The following is a 15,720-nucleotide window of genomic DNA, read 5'->3' as shown; positions in this document are numbered from 1 at the left end:
TGTTTATAGACCAATCCTTTATCTTTATGACAGAATTAGTAAGTAAGTTCGGCCATGTTGATATGGGTGTACGCTGCTTATCATTTGCTCGTTGAAAACAAATGTTTGTTTTTTTTCTGGTAATGTTGACATGTCAACTGTGGAGCTTAGTTTGTGGTTAATATTTTGGTAGCTTATCTCTTTCGATATTATAGAGAACCTGCGACCCTTTGACAGCTTGTTTGCTAAACCAGTGCGTCAGTGGGTTGACAAAACCTTTGAAAAGCATATATTGATAGCGGCGATAGAACATTCCCAATTTGCCTTGTGTATAACTAGTCAATCATTAGAGGATGTGTATAAATGGAATATAGTTGCATTCATAGATGCATGCATCTCTAGTTTCTGAAAATTTTATTTGCAAATTATCTATTAATCGACTCCTTGGCTTACATAGAATTTTCTAGAAATGCTTTGATACATACTAGCAAGGACACGCGAGAGTAATACAGAGTTGATCAATAATGTGTGATCCTTCAAGAAGCAAATCTAATCTGATATAATCTAAAATGTGCTCATACATAAAGAAAATGTATAAATATAGATGATTACATGAGCCTGGTACATATTAATAAAAATGTCATCATCTCTTACCAAATATTTTTACCAGATCTAAGGTATAGGGAAAATAAAGGAAATTTTTTGGTAGAAATGCGAAAAAGTGGATAAATGGCAGTAGATAAATATGGCCATTAAGAAACACAAGTTTACATTAAATATGACACTTACAGCAATAATATCATGGCAAGTCACACAAGTATACAGTAGTTGCATTGCATAAAGTAGTTGCATTGGTAGTGAGCAGGGAAGTTGAATGGCACTGAGTGTTAACTAGTCCCAGATAAAGACTGAGTTGATTCTGGGCATATCAAGAGACAGTTGAGAGTTCTCTCCACGACTAAGATTAGGAGTCTGAGAGTTGTTGTACAGCTAGCTGCATCCCGTCATTCATGGCTCAAGGAGAGAGTCAGAGAGGGGAGTATGTCGAGTGTAAAATATTTAGCTAAGTAAAGGGGCGTCATCATCAGTTGATGCTTCAACACGTTCAGGAATGAGACGAAGTTTTATCTTGGAAAACTCGTAGCAGAAGGTGAGGTAGAAAAGCACAACCGTGATTCCAACGCACCACTCGCTTATGGATGCCACGATGTGGAGATCCCAGTCCTATAACATACATGTCTCATGTCAAGTTTTGCTATAAGAACTTCATTCTTTCCAGATTCCAGTAGGCAAATGTATATTAGGGTTATGCAACCTTCTCATAAACAGAAGCAATCGGAGTTGTACTCATTGCTGAGGAATCTTTATTCTGTCGATACACCCATTAATAGTACATGAATCTATTAGCCGAATGCCCGGCGTTATAAAAAACACCTTATAAACAGTTGCAGGTAATGTAGTTGCCCGCCACTTGCTATTAGCCTGGCACATTAACAATGCCTAATTTGAGTACACTACTATTCGTATTTCTAAACATACCAATATGAGCCGTGAGAACAATCTTTATTCACATTACATTGCATAATGCAGAATGCTATGCCTATTTTAACTGACATAACGGCTCATATCGCCTCAGACTTCAATGCATCTCGCGTAGCTTAATTAGTAAGATATTTGCTTGACAAATGGGAGGTTCCATGTTCAAATCCAGCATGAAACAGATATTTCATTTCTAAATTTAATAACTAGAGCTGGGCAAATAAAAACACACACAAACACACAAACTTCAAGGCTTATAAATAAAGATTTGGAGATATTCTGGCTGTAGATGGTACCATGATACCATCTACATGATGGTAGATGGTATCATCTACCGTCAGTGGAGTTCATCATGTTATTATCTGTTTTACAGTATGTAGGGTATATGAAGATGAAATTTATTCCAGGTACAGCAGTACTTGATTTAGACTGGTGCAAATGAGTGCATCAGAATCTGGACAAACATGGATCTGGTACAAGCAGAGTGCAAAGGGTAGTCATCACATTCTGAGGCTGGTTACCACATTTTCTTGGCAATATGCCGAATTCTTATAAACATAAATAGTTGGTATATCAACCATAAACATAAAGAGTCTGTATATGCCTGTACATGTCAACTCATTTTTAACTTTCTCAGAATATTCTAGAAAACACTTTATCCGTGTGCTGACTATTTACGTTCGATATACAAATGATATACATACTGTAACAGCTTCAATATGTACTGGCTGCAGCCAAACAGCAAACCTAAAAATTTTATATGAAATAATGCTAGTTCACACTAACCAAGCTATTAAAAACTGCTGCGATATGCATAATAATAATAATCATAGTAATAAGAATGCTTTATGCTTTCCCTATGTTGCGGACACGGATATGCAACTTATGCATCACTAACTAGATGAATGTCCAGCGTTGCCCGGGTAATAAAAAAGCACAAAAAATGTACTTTTAATCAACATATACAACATTTATCATTTTAGCTTTCAAATGAAGGTGTTTGTTTATTTCTGTGTGCTGTGTTTATTCCTGTGTGCTGTATTGATTTCTGTGTAATTCATACTGTACCAGCTGCAGCATCTACTACAGATCTATACTGATTGCAATAGTCTTGCTGGTCATGTGAGTTTAAGCGTTTTTCTTCATGTATGGACACATTTTTTTTTTTGGTGTAGCTTAACGCACAACGGTAGCGAAAGTGTCAAGCGTGAAGCCATAAAAGATTGGCAGGTGTAGCAAGTATCTGCACAATTTATTTTGTAGCTTAGCCAGTTGAACAGCATAGTGTATTGGATAAATGACAGTCTGCAGAACTTGAGGTTCCAAGTTCAAATCCAGTGCAAAGCGGATTTCCTACTGTATTGCTATAACTGGACACACAGATTAATTAATACTTCACTACACCCATTGAAGGACAGTGGAATTATTTTCTGGCAACTACTAATGAGGGAATTAGTTACATCAAAGTTTTACTATAATTATCTGCAAAAAAACTAAACAGTAAAAAAACTAAGCAATAAAAAAATAAAAAATAAAGAAATTAAACAATAAATAAAACTAAACAATAAATAAAACTAAACAATAAATAAAACTAAACAATAAATAAAACTAAACAATAAAAAAACTAAACAAAAAATAAAACTAAACAATAAATAAAACTAAACATTATATAAAACTAAACATTATATAAAACTAAACGTTTAGCTGGCATTCATTTGCTATCAAAATTAAAAGAGCATCTTGCGAATCTATCAAATTAGTTTTATTAGAAACTTGAAGTCGTTTAAGATTCGACATAGACAAAAAATACATGACAGATTCACTTATAGCACCTGCAAGCAGAGACTGTATCATATTACTTTTCTAAAGCACACTAGAATCCTATGAACTTAGCCATGTTTCTTTAACCAATAGCGAGATAGCCTCGGGTCCTTAAGGTTTGATTGATACAGGATGTCAACTGACTGTTGAATGTTTTTTTCTACTTCTTATAACAGTTTGTCAAACCTCTAAACGGCTGAACATGAAACATTCTTCCTAAAATTATCAGGGTTATGCGATTAGAGTCTGAACGCCTCACGTATGACTCATGACTAAGGAATCTGGAAGCACCCTTGGTGATTGATTTGTGGGAATTATTTTTGTGTAAAACATAGAGAACAACATGACCCTTTGCTGTTTGAAAAGAGAGTAAAAAGAGGAAGTGACAAAAAGGGAGGTTACAAAATATTTCTGCTGATGGCTAAACGCTTACTAATCATATCATACATGTATAATCTCATCCTGTAAATTATTATGGCTCTGCATGAATAACTGAATGCAGGCATTATCAATTACATGTCAGCAGCCTTCCTTTCCTTGTCTGCACCTCATTTTTTTATTAACAGCCTCATCTCATGTGTTGGTGACCTAATCTCTCTCTCTCCCTCTCTCTCCCTCTCTCCCTCCCTCTCTCCCTCCCTCTCTCTCCCTCTCTTCCTCTCTCTCTCCCTCTCTCTCTCTCTCTCTTCCTCTCTCTCTCTCTCTCTCTCTCTCTCTCTCCCTCTCTCCCTCCCTCTCTCTCTCCTTCCCTCTCTCTCCTTCTCTTCCTCTCTCTCTCCCTCTCTCCCTCCCTCTCTCCCTCCCTCTCTCCCTCCCTCTCTTCCTCTCTCTCTCCCTCTCTCTCCCTCCCTCTCTGTCCCTCTTTTCCTCTCTCTCTCTCCCTCTCTCTCCCTCAATCTCCCTCTCTTTCCCTCTCTCTCCCTCTCTCTCTCTCCCTCTCCCTCTCCCTCTCTTTCCTTCTCTCCTTCTCTCTCTACTTTTCTCTCTCCCTTTCTCCTTCTCTCTCTTCCTCCCTCTCTCCTTTCCTCTCTTCCTCCCTCTCTCTCTCTCTCTCTCCCTACCTCTCTCCCTCCCTCTCTTCCCCTACCTCTCTCCCTCCCTCTCTTCCTTCCTTCCTCCCTCTATCCCTCCCTCTCTCCCTCTCGCTCTCCCTCTCTCACGACCTTATGTCAGTCATCTCATAAATTTTGTCAGCAACCCCCACCCCCTCTTTTGCCAGCAGCTGCACTTTTCCCATCAGCAGCGCCTACTGCATCACCTCCATCTTTAACAACACCACTTCGCTCTTTAATATTCTCACCTCATGCATCAGCCATTTTGACTTGTTTGCTAGTAATACATGTAACACCTACTTTCTCAGTAATCTCTCTGCACCGCCCTCCTCCCAAATATTATTATATTAATGATCATGTAAGGCATCTTTAGGCTGGTCATTTCATATTAACAGATCCACCAAAGTAGTTGCTTGACAATCATTATCAATAATTATCTGTTATCAACCTAAAGAGAAAGAGACCTAGAGAGAAAGAGACCTAGAGAGAAAGAGATCTAGAGAGAAAGAGACCTAGAGAGAAAAAGACCTAGAGAGAATGAGACCTAGAGAGAAAAAGACCTAGAGAGAAAGAGACCTAAAGAGAAAGAGACCTAGAGAGAGAGAAAGACCTAGAGAGAAAGAGACCTAGAGAGAAAAAGACCTAGAGAGAATGAGACCTAGAGAGAAAAAGACCTAGAGAGAAAGAGACCTAAAGAGAAAGAGACCTAGAGAGAGAGAAAAACCTAGAGAGAAAGAGACCTAGAGAGAAAAAGACCTAGAGAGAAAGAGACCTAGAGTGAAAGAGACCTAGAGAGAAAGAGACCTAGAGAGAAAGAGACCTAGAGAGAAAGAGATCTAGAGAGAAAGAGATCTAGAGAGAAAGAGACCTAGAGAGAAAGAGATCTAGAGAGAAAGAGACCTAGAGAGAAAGAGACCTAGAGAAAAAGAGACCTAGAGAGGAAGAGACCTAGAGAGAAAGAGACCTAGAGAGAAAGAGACCTAGAGAGAAAGAGATCTAGAGAGAAAGAGACCTAGAGAGAAAGAGACCTAGAGAGAAAGAGATCTAGAGAGAAAGAGATCTAGAGAGAAAGAGATCTAGAGAGAAAGAGACCTAGAGAGAAAGAGACCTAGAGAGAAAGAGACCTAGAGAGAATGAGACCTAGAGAGAAAAAGACCTAGAGAGAAAGAGACCTAAAGAGAAAGAGACCTAGAGAGAAAGAAAGACCTAGAGAGAAAGAGACCTAGAGAGAAAAAGACCTAGAGAGAAAGAGACCTAGAGTGAAAGAGACCTAGAGAGAAAGAGACCTAGAGAGAATGAGACCTAGAGAGAAAAAGACCTAGAGAGAAAGAGACCTAAAGAGAAAGAGACCTAGAGAGAAAGAAAGACCTAGAGAGAATGAGACCTAGAGAGAAAAAGACCTAGAGAGAAAGAGACCTAGAGTGAAAGAGACCTAGAGAGAAAGAGACCTAGAGAGAAAGAGACCTAGAGAGAAAGAGACCTAGAGAGGAAGAAACCTAAAGAGAAAGAGACCGAGAGCCAAAGGCCAGCTGCCGAATCAAACATACATGTAGATACTCTGAGCTATACAAAGTATCCATGTTTCTCCCGTTTGTACTTTTATACAACAACATTGATGCACACTAAACATTCGAGATGCGGCTAACCGTATCTCGAATGTTTAGAAAGCACAAAGAGCACAAAATGTCAATTGTTGTACAAGTTTAATTAAGAAATCAAACAGATAATATTTTAGGCAAATCGTATTATAAATTTCAATATTTGAGAATGTTCTATGCACAATGTTTTGGAAGGTAGTAAGATCGCTGTGTTCAGCATAGATTACTTATGTTATAGAGTCATCAAATTGTTTCTGGTCAGCATGGATGTTTTGACAGATTGTAACCCTTTGTTTTCCAAGAATCTTAGCTTAGTGCATAATATTCAGGGTTAAAAATTCAGCTTGTTACTGGCCCTCACATTCCTTTCAGATGAGATCAATGCTGCTCTTACGAGTGAAATAAATTTTCAAACCACTGAAGTTAAAGACATGATACAGAGAGTGATGATAGCTACGTACAGGATCTGTAGGCTTCCAATGCAGGCGCTTTTCACTGTCGTTGCCGTACCAGGAACGTGCGAGTCCATCAGAGGTCAGTCCGAATCCATACACTGTCAAGTATGAATTACTAGTAGACATAATATGTAGAGAATACAATGTGGTTCTAGCGAGAGCTGCTTTAGACAAACACGTCGCAAGTGTAGACAGATTCAATTATAAGTTACAAACAAAAGAAAAATGGGCAAGAAATTATGATGGTTTAATTTAATGTTTTTTATACTAATTTGTGGTTTGAAATAAAGTCTTTTAAATGAAATAAGAAGGATGCATATTATATAACAGATGAAAGGTCGAAGGACCATTTTAGGACAAAGAGAAACAAGAATAGTCTAAGCATGGGGCTTAATGCTTCCTACTCGAAGGCCCATGAAAAGCTAGCATGTACCATATACATGTATACATGTATACATATACACATATATACATATATACATGTATTATACATATATACATGTATACATATATACATGTATACATATATACATGTATACATATACACATTTATACATATACGCATATACACATATATACATATACACATGTATACATATATACATGTATTATACATATACAGGTACACATATATACATGTATTATACATATACATATATACATGTATACATATATACATATAGGCCCTATACATATATACATATACACATATATACATGTATACACATATACATGTATACATGTCTACATGTCTACATGTATACATGTATTCATATATACATATATACATACACATATATACCTATATGCATATACACATATATACATATATACGTGTATACATATACACATATACACATATATACATGTCTATACATGTATACATGTTTACATGTATACATGTTTACATGTATACATATATACATGTAGATATACACTCAGCATATACCATACATTCTGTCTTAATATCATGCAAAGTTTAGCCTAGTTTAATTCATGTGAACTTTTAGGCAATAACATTGATAATAAATCCATAATCTTTGAGCTGTACCGTCCTTCATAATTCCTAAAGTTAGACGATATTTGAGTTGTAATTCAGAAAATTTCTGAGCAAACTTCGAGCTTAGAAAACTTTGTACTGTTAATGCCTCAGAGAGTTTTGTGAATCAGAGTATAAACAATAAAGCAAATAAACATTTCATCATCTCTATTAACAAACATAATTGTATGCATCTATAGCTGCACTAGGATCTTCATTTATAGCTGTGCCATAAATAAATTTAATGCAAAGGGAAGCGGTATGCGCAGATTTCGGGATTGCACAACAAATATTCTCGTGTTACATTTGATGACACTACCAGCACACTGAACAAGCTGTCAAAGTCCTAAAGTATATCACACATTTGCACAGCATTACGAAGTCACACAAAAAGCACTGATAGATTCATTTTGAGATAGAGAATTCAGGGTTCTTATGCACCCCTATGTATTCTTCATAAACACGAGCCACATACACAATGCGTTGTTATATTTTTCATCTTACCCACACATCTCCTAGAACTCACTGCAGATACTGGTTAGATTTTTCAATAATTTGTTGAAATTTGTGTGGCAGATTTTTCATGACTGAATGACTTTTTTCAGTGAGTTTAACACAGTGACACTTTAACATTGTTAAGTGAAGGCCACACATACACGGTTGTCATTAGCGGGTAGTTAAGTTTTCAACTTACATAGAGTGAAGCTGATAGCACCAGCTACGCTGATTAACAGCCTTAGAGTCCATACACAAATAGTGCTATGTTGTGGGGACATTCGCCTCGTGATTTCCGTTTGTAGAATGTTATAAACGAGGGCTAATCCAAATGTGGCTGCAGACACTGGCATGTGAACATCTCTAATCTTTGTTTCCTGAAAAGTACAGCTGATGTATCAACAAATATTGCTAAGCAGAGAAACTGGCAGCGCATGCTTCTGCGCGCTGACATTGACCTAATGACATAATTTCTTACTTAACAGCTATGGTCTGGCTACACAACCCCTCACCAGTGGTAAAACCCGTTTGCTACACATTGTTAATACGTCTTATCAAAACAAATGTATTGGTCTACATTGGCAGTAGGTAGATATAAAATCAACATATTTGTGATTAAACGAAATGATAAAAATGACATTTTGACTAAAATGACTAAAGCACATCTCAGATAGTTCTAAGATGACCAGCTAGCAGATATTAGTCAGATGAACTAAAACATATAAATATGAACTTTTGTAAAAAAGAAAAGCTTTTTTATTACTGCAATTGATAGCAAATGCTTTCTCTATTTCTGATATCAATTATTCTCTGAACTAAAACTATCATTAAGTATTGATATCGTACTACGAAAGACTCGTGTTAAGAAATGTATGGCTGCTACATCATACACCTACTCAGAATGTTTTTGTAGACATTTGATTCTTCTACTTCCACAAATCTACCACTTTAGAAATTATTGAAAATCTAATCTACACACAAATGGTTACGTTAATTATTTTCCATGTTACATTTTTATTTTCCTTGCATTATTTGGACAAGACTACCTGGCAAGCAGTTCTTAAAAATTTGGACACCTGGTAGGTAGGTAGGCAGGCACACTAAGGAGACCTGATAGGTAAGTATACTAAGGGTACCTGATAGGTAGATATACTAAAGAGACCTGATAGGTAGGTACACTAAGGGTACCTGATAGGTAGATATACTAAAGATACCTGATAGGTAGATACACTAAGGATACCTGATAGGTAGGTATAATAAGAGACCTGATAGGTAGGTATAATAAGGAGACCTGATAGGTAGGTATACTAAGGAGACCTGATAGGTAGGTATACTAAAGATACCTGATAGGTAGGTATACTAAGGAGACCTGATAGGTAGGTATAATAAGGAGACCTGATAGGTGGGTATACTAAGGAGACCTGATAGGTAGGTATACTAAGGAGACCTGATAGGTAGGTATAATATGGAGACCTGATAGGTAGGTATAATAAGGAGACCTGATAGGTAGGTATACTGAAGAGACCTGATAGGTAGGTATACTAAGGAGACCTGATAGGTAGGTATACTAAGGAGACCTGATAGGTAGGTATAATAAGAGACCTGATAGGTAGGTATAATAAGGAGACCTGATAGGTAGGTATAATAAGGAGACCTGATAGGTAGGTATACTAAAGATACCTGATAGGTAGGTATACTAAGGAGACCTGATAGGTAGGTATAATAAGGAGACCTGATAGGTGGGTATACTAAGGAGACCTGATAGGTAGGTATACTAAGGAGACCTGATAGGTAGGTATAATAAGAGACCTGATAGGTAGGTATAATATGGAGACCTGATAGGTAGGTATAATAAGGAGACCTGATAGGTAGGTATACTGAAGAGACCTGATAGGTAGGTATACTAAGGAGACCTGATAGGTAGGTATACTAAGGAGACCTGATAGGTAGGTATAATAAGAGACCTGATAGGTAGGTATAATAAGGAGACCTGATAGGTAGGTATAATAAGGAGACCTGATAGGTAGGTATACTAAGGAGATCTGATAAGTAGGTATACTAAAGAGACCTGATAGGTAGGTCCTAAGCAAATTTAAACAAAAATTTGAAAGTTTTTTAAAAAATCTTTTTTTAAGGCATGTCAAATGCTACTATGGTGAAAACTGCATAAGAACCATACAAAATAAAACTCCTAGAGAAGTTCTGTATTTCAAAATATTATTGAAACTCGGATATTATAAGAAAATGTTTCAAACAAATATCTCACAAGATTTTACGGTTATAAGTTTTACGGATCTCTGGATTCCTATTAAAAACTTAATTAACACACCGGAGTTTATCTTATAATGCTATCTAATGGCACATTTTAATGAATTATAATGACATACAACTGCAGTTCTCTGCCAATATCAACCATATCAGTCAGTAACAGAATATTACATGAAGTTCAAAATATACATGTAGGAGAATCTACAAAATCTGATGCTTCCCATCAGATTTTGTAGATTGTCGATTTTGTAGATTCACATTGACACAGACATCAATGCCAACATCAATGGGGGACATCGATGCTGGCATCGATGCAAACTTTAATGCTGACATCGACGCTGACATCGATGCAGTCATCGATGCAGTCCGGCATGGTAATGTTTGTGTAGAACCCTTTGCATTGCTGCATCTCGAGTGCAGATTTTGCATTTTGGAAAGTTGACCTAAACTTGCAAGCCAGTCATTGTTATCATTTTTTGCATTTAATGTTAATTGAATATAGTTTAAAGCGATGATCGAGTTACACACTAAAAACAGTTTAATTGAAAGAGGTCATTGTTTAAGAATGTCCTGGAGTAAACCTTGATTTGCATGTTTAACAGCAGAGTATTATTGGGTCTCTAAAACATCAAACCCCTGATGCCACCGATGAAACCAAAAGCAGATAGCCTCGTATTCTGAGAGATAGCTGAATACGAGGCATTTAATTCTACACTCACCTGAAAGTTGGCCACCATTGTCATAAAGAAGCAGGACAAACCTCCAATAACTAATCCAATAATGTTGAACTTTCGAAGTTTTTTATCATCGGTGTTAAATAGCTCGATCCATTTGTATCTGATCACCATGGCAACAAGAGCTACAAGTTACACGATTAGAGTGAGGTGGAGCAATGGATTACATAAAAGGAGATTAAATAAGCATCCTGTTCACAGCAGCAGAAGATATGCGCACTTGCTGCAAGCTAAAACTCGGAAGTTCTTAGTTTTGGCTATTAAGTCTTACATTTTCTAGTTACCAATGAATAGCAATACTTCACCTTTTGTGTAATTTAAAGTAAATATTTAAAGAAGCAGCGATGACTCAGTCATTACACAAAACTAACACTCGGCAGCTTTTGCAATTTTACACTTCTTGTGACAAAGTACATTCACACGTTTGTTATGTGCGGTACCAATGTGCATTCACACATGTGTTATGTGCGGTACCAATGTACATTCACACATGTGTTATATACGGTACCAATGTACATTCACACATGTGTCATGTGCGGCACCGATGTACATTCACACATGTGTAATATACGGTACCAATGTACATTCACACATGTGTCATGTGCGGCACCGATGTACATTCACACATGTGTTATATACGGTACCAATGTACATTCACACATGTGTCATGTGCGGTACCGATGTACATTCACACGTGTGTTATATACGGTACCAATGCACAGGCTTCATATTTTGAGAAGAAGAGTAGCACATCTTCAATGCTAATTAGCAATATTTCAAGAACTTGCTGCTGAGAGATATTTGAATTCTGGTAGAGGTCATTGCAATGTGCCTCAAACCAGATGATCTGTGAAGCTAGTAAGTGACCTGTTAGATTTGGATGGTAGCAGTTGAGCACACAACTCCATGGGATTTAAGACAGGTGCTGTATGAAGCACAAATGATTTAAATATCTACCCTTTCTGCTCGTGAACTGCTGATACAATGAAAGTAGTGTAATCATGTGACCTTTGATTGTGTAATCATGTGACCTTTGATTGAGGAAGTGTTTTTTTAATCAATCTTTGTTCCCATCTAACTTGCTTGTACATTTCTACAGAAATAATAGATGAATCATCCCTTTTGCTTTATACACTTAAGTTCAATAGCCTCAGGTCAGCTGTTTGATGGTACCACTTGTAGTGCATTAGCAAGAACTAACCTTAACAGTTAGTTAATATACAAAATTCTCTAAGGCTAGCCGATAATGCACATTCTATTTAACAACAAAAAATAATCATTGAAAATGACCTTGACCAGTGATTTCATAGGCCTACATACAACCAATGCAAGTACAATTAAGAAACGACATTTTCATACCAAACCTCAGAATGGATGTTCAGCCTGCATAGTTGCTTTGAATTCATAAATTACTCCATAGCCTGAAAATCGTGAAACAGTAAAAAGCATATTTCGATGCATAGGGCAGGCGCATTTTTCCGTCATACTCAAATATTTATAGCATTTCACGGCATAAGACAAAGAACTAATTCTTGTTCACTCGTGTCCTTCTTAGCTGCCATGTTTTTGACAGTTGGCATTACATGATGGATTTTATTTGTAGGGACTTGTACTAGATAACAATATATATTATATTGTAGGAACTTGTACTAGATAACAATATATATTATATTGTAGGGACTTGTACTAGATAACAATATATATTATATTGTAGAGAACAGAATGATTAGTAACTATTGATGCTTCTCCAGTATGTATATTAAATTATAATATGTTATAATATTAATATTATTTAAACAACAAAAAGTTTTTCTACTTTACGCTAGAGCAGTATCATAAGAACCAAAAAAAACCTTTAAAATTGTACTACGCCAACTTTTAAAGTTTTGCTAAAATGCTATAGCTATTTTTAAAGAAACTTATGCAATATTGCCTGTTACCGTTTGATCAAAGAAATAGAAAAATATTTATACAATATAGTAGGCTCCATATTAAAGCTGCGGTTTCTCAGTTTATTTTTTGAAAGAAATTGAAGAAATAGCTGTTACTTTCCTTGTGCCATAAAAACTTATTTATAAATTCTTAGCAACTTTCGTTTGTCATTGCTCGTGTCAGATATTCAAAATAAGAAAAGAACATAAAACTATTATTATAGTTTAAACATCACGGAGTTGAATTTTTCATGTTTGTTGTAGCCAGGTTGATATGGAAGGACAATTGAACTCACCTACAATAGCTATAGGTATTTATTCTTACCAGATATGGCTGTTAAAGTGAGCAGCTCCCCGAATATACAGCTTTCAGGCACAGTAGTTCCAGTGTCGCTGCAACAAGTAACAACAAAGATCAGGTGAATCAAGACTGGATGCTGTCAGCCGTTGAGATACAAAGTTTAACATAGTCTCTTAATGTGACTAGCAGTGGTTGACTTAATACAACTTTGAAGAGGTTTCTTCAGCAATGAAGCCTTTGTTCCCTCTTAGCGAAGCATCTGGATGAAATGTAAAACTTGATGATTCACAAGCTCCTTGTGATCATCAAACAAGTACTTAAATGACACCCTTTGTGAAAAACATCTATATATATTTAATAATGTTTAATTGAAACGAGTGGAGTCTGCTGGCCTCTACAGCACCTATGCCAGCAGTATAACATGCCTTGACTTATCAGAGTCAAGCAGTTAAGTTTTTCTTTGATCTTCTCACTTCTCAACAAGAATAGTTATGTTAACATCTCTGCGCTTCCCTAATTGTGTAGCGTATGGCCCCTAAAAATAGGTGTCTTGCCACGTATGGTGCAACACAATAACATCACTTCATACCAGGCGCTCATACTAAGCTGTACCAGATTAAGACGTATGAGTGAATGACTTAGGGACTGTTTCCCCGATCCCTAGATGGTTATTTCCTATAATTATTCTGAAGTACAAGAGTGAGTTGAGAGTGAGTTGAGAGTGAGTTGAGAGTGAGTTAGATTAGACACAGAATTATATACAATCTAACAATACCCATCTACTACATCTACTCAAAGTACATCTAGTTCAGCTGTGGACTAACTTTGTATATTTTGGCATGCTGCCAATAAATTCTACCAAACTTACATGTTCTGGCTCCAAACAATATCTATTGAGGGCAAACGATATCTGCAGCTACATGTAGAAAGCAGTTTGTACAAACCCTTACGCAGGACACTTGTTTATTATTGACATAAGAACGGAGATCCTGATGCTGATGTATACGGAGCTGTAACATTCAGACTCGCTAGTAGTAATTACTGACTACTTACCTGATGAATGGCCACCACGGATACACATCTCCCCTCAGTACTGCCACAAAGTATGAAATTAGGAACGTGAAGAGAGCGAGGGCAGAGCCTAAGATTGGCAGAATGCACATAAGATTATTCATCTTGTTCTATCAGCTGCCCACTCGCCGCTCTCAGATCCAGCGCGTAAATGATTACCATCCAGCCTGGCAGATATTCTTATTCTGCTTGGAGACAAAGTCCACTTGTAACAGATCCACATGTGATCAGGAACTTCAATGTGAAAATGGCCTGCCTGGCATGCTTCAGTGGTTATGAGTGTGTTTACTTGTGGCTCCACTGATGCGTGTTATTAGTCATATGAGGTCGCGGAGTGCTTGCAGTTGATGGATGTTGGGAGCCTATGAGAGAGTTGTTCCCCCTATAACAAGAGTGAGGTATACTATGAGAGAGTTGTTCCCCTATAATAAGATTGGAGTGTGTTATGGCAATATAATACATGTAATTACAATTCCAGTCTTATAGATAAATCTATAATCTATTCAATGGAAACATTGGAGATCCAATACGGAAGTACACCGTTACACTGCAAAGTGGACATCTACTACAGATCTTAACTAGCCTATGTGTTTCCATTTATTCTCTAGAATATGTACTCGCTAATTGTTGTGTCCTTTGGCTGGTGAAGAACAACTATAATACGAGGGCTTACTATATAAGATATGCAATGGTTGCAGAAACAACGGTAGCGCATATCTACGCTCCAGTCAACAGAAGAGCTTCATAAATCTTTAAAAACATAGGTAGTTACTATCCAAGTGATACTAGTAGTTAATATACAAGTGATACTAGTAGTTACTATCTAAGTGATACTAGTAGTTACTATCGAGGTGATACTAGTAGTTACTATCCAGGTGATACTAGTAGTTACTATACAGGTGATACTAGTAGTTACTATACAGGTGATACTAGTAGTTACTATCCATGTGATACTAGTAGTTACTATACAGGTGATACTAGTAGTTACTATCCAGGTGATACTAGTAGTTACTATCCAGGTGCTACTAGTAGTTACTATACAGGTGATGCTAGTAGTTACTATCCAGGTGATACTAGTAGTTACTATCGAGGTGATACTAGTAGTTACTATCCAGGTGATACTAGTAGTTACTATCCAGGTGATACTAGTAGTTACTATACAGGTGATGCTAGTAGTTACTATCTAGGTGATACTAGTAGTTACTATCGAGGTGATACTAGTAGTTACTATCCAGGTGATACTAGTAGTTACTATACAGGTGATACTAGTAGTTACTATCCAGGTCATGCTAATAGTTACTATCCAGGTGATACTAGTAGTTACTATTGAGGTGATACTAGTAGTTACTATCCAAGTGATACTAGTATTTACTATCCAGGTGATGGTAGTAGTTACTATACAGGTGGTGGTAGTAGTAACTATCCAGGTGATACTAT

General features: G+C 36.8%; 1 protein-coding gene across 1 annotated transcript; it reads right to left on the bottom strand.

Annotated features, from left to right (window-relative positions):
- Positions 1-386: 386 nt before the first annotated feature.
- On the bottom strand, positions 387-14,500 carry LOC137408392 (DNA damage-regulated autophagy modulator protein 2-like). Its single transcript, XM_068094908.1, has 6 exons — positions 14,266-14,500; positions 13,237-13,304; positions 10,966-11,105; positions 8,178-8,355; positions 6,451-6,542; positions 387-1,203 (listed from the first exon to the last, which is right to left on the bottom strand). Exons 1-6 carry the CDS (start codon positions 14,385-14,387, stop codon positions 1,039-1,041), a joined length of 765 nt encoding a protein of 254 aa, XP_067951009.1. The 5' UTR covers positions 14,388-14,500; the 3' UTR covers positions 387-1,038.
- Positions 14,501-15,720: the final 1,220 nt, after the last annotated feature.

This window comes from Watersipora subatra, chromosome 1 (assembly GCF_963576615.1).
Source record: "Watersipora subatra chromosome 1, tzWatSuba1.1, whole genome shotgun sequence".
In the NCBI taxonomy this organism is placed as follows: domain Eukaryota; kingdom Metazoa; phylum Bryozoa; class Gymnolaemata; order Cheilostomatida; family Watersiporidae; genus Watersipora; species Watersipora subatra.
The sequence above is the reverse complement of the archived record's forward strand: the minus strand, read 5'-3'. Positions and strand labels throughout refer to the sequence as shown.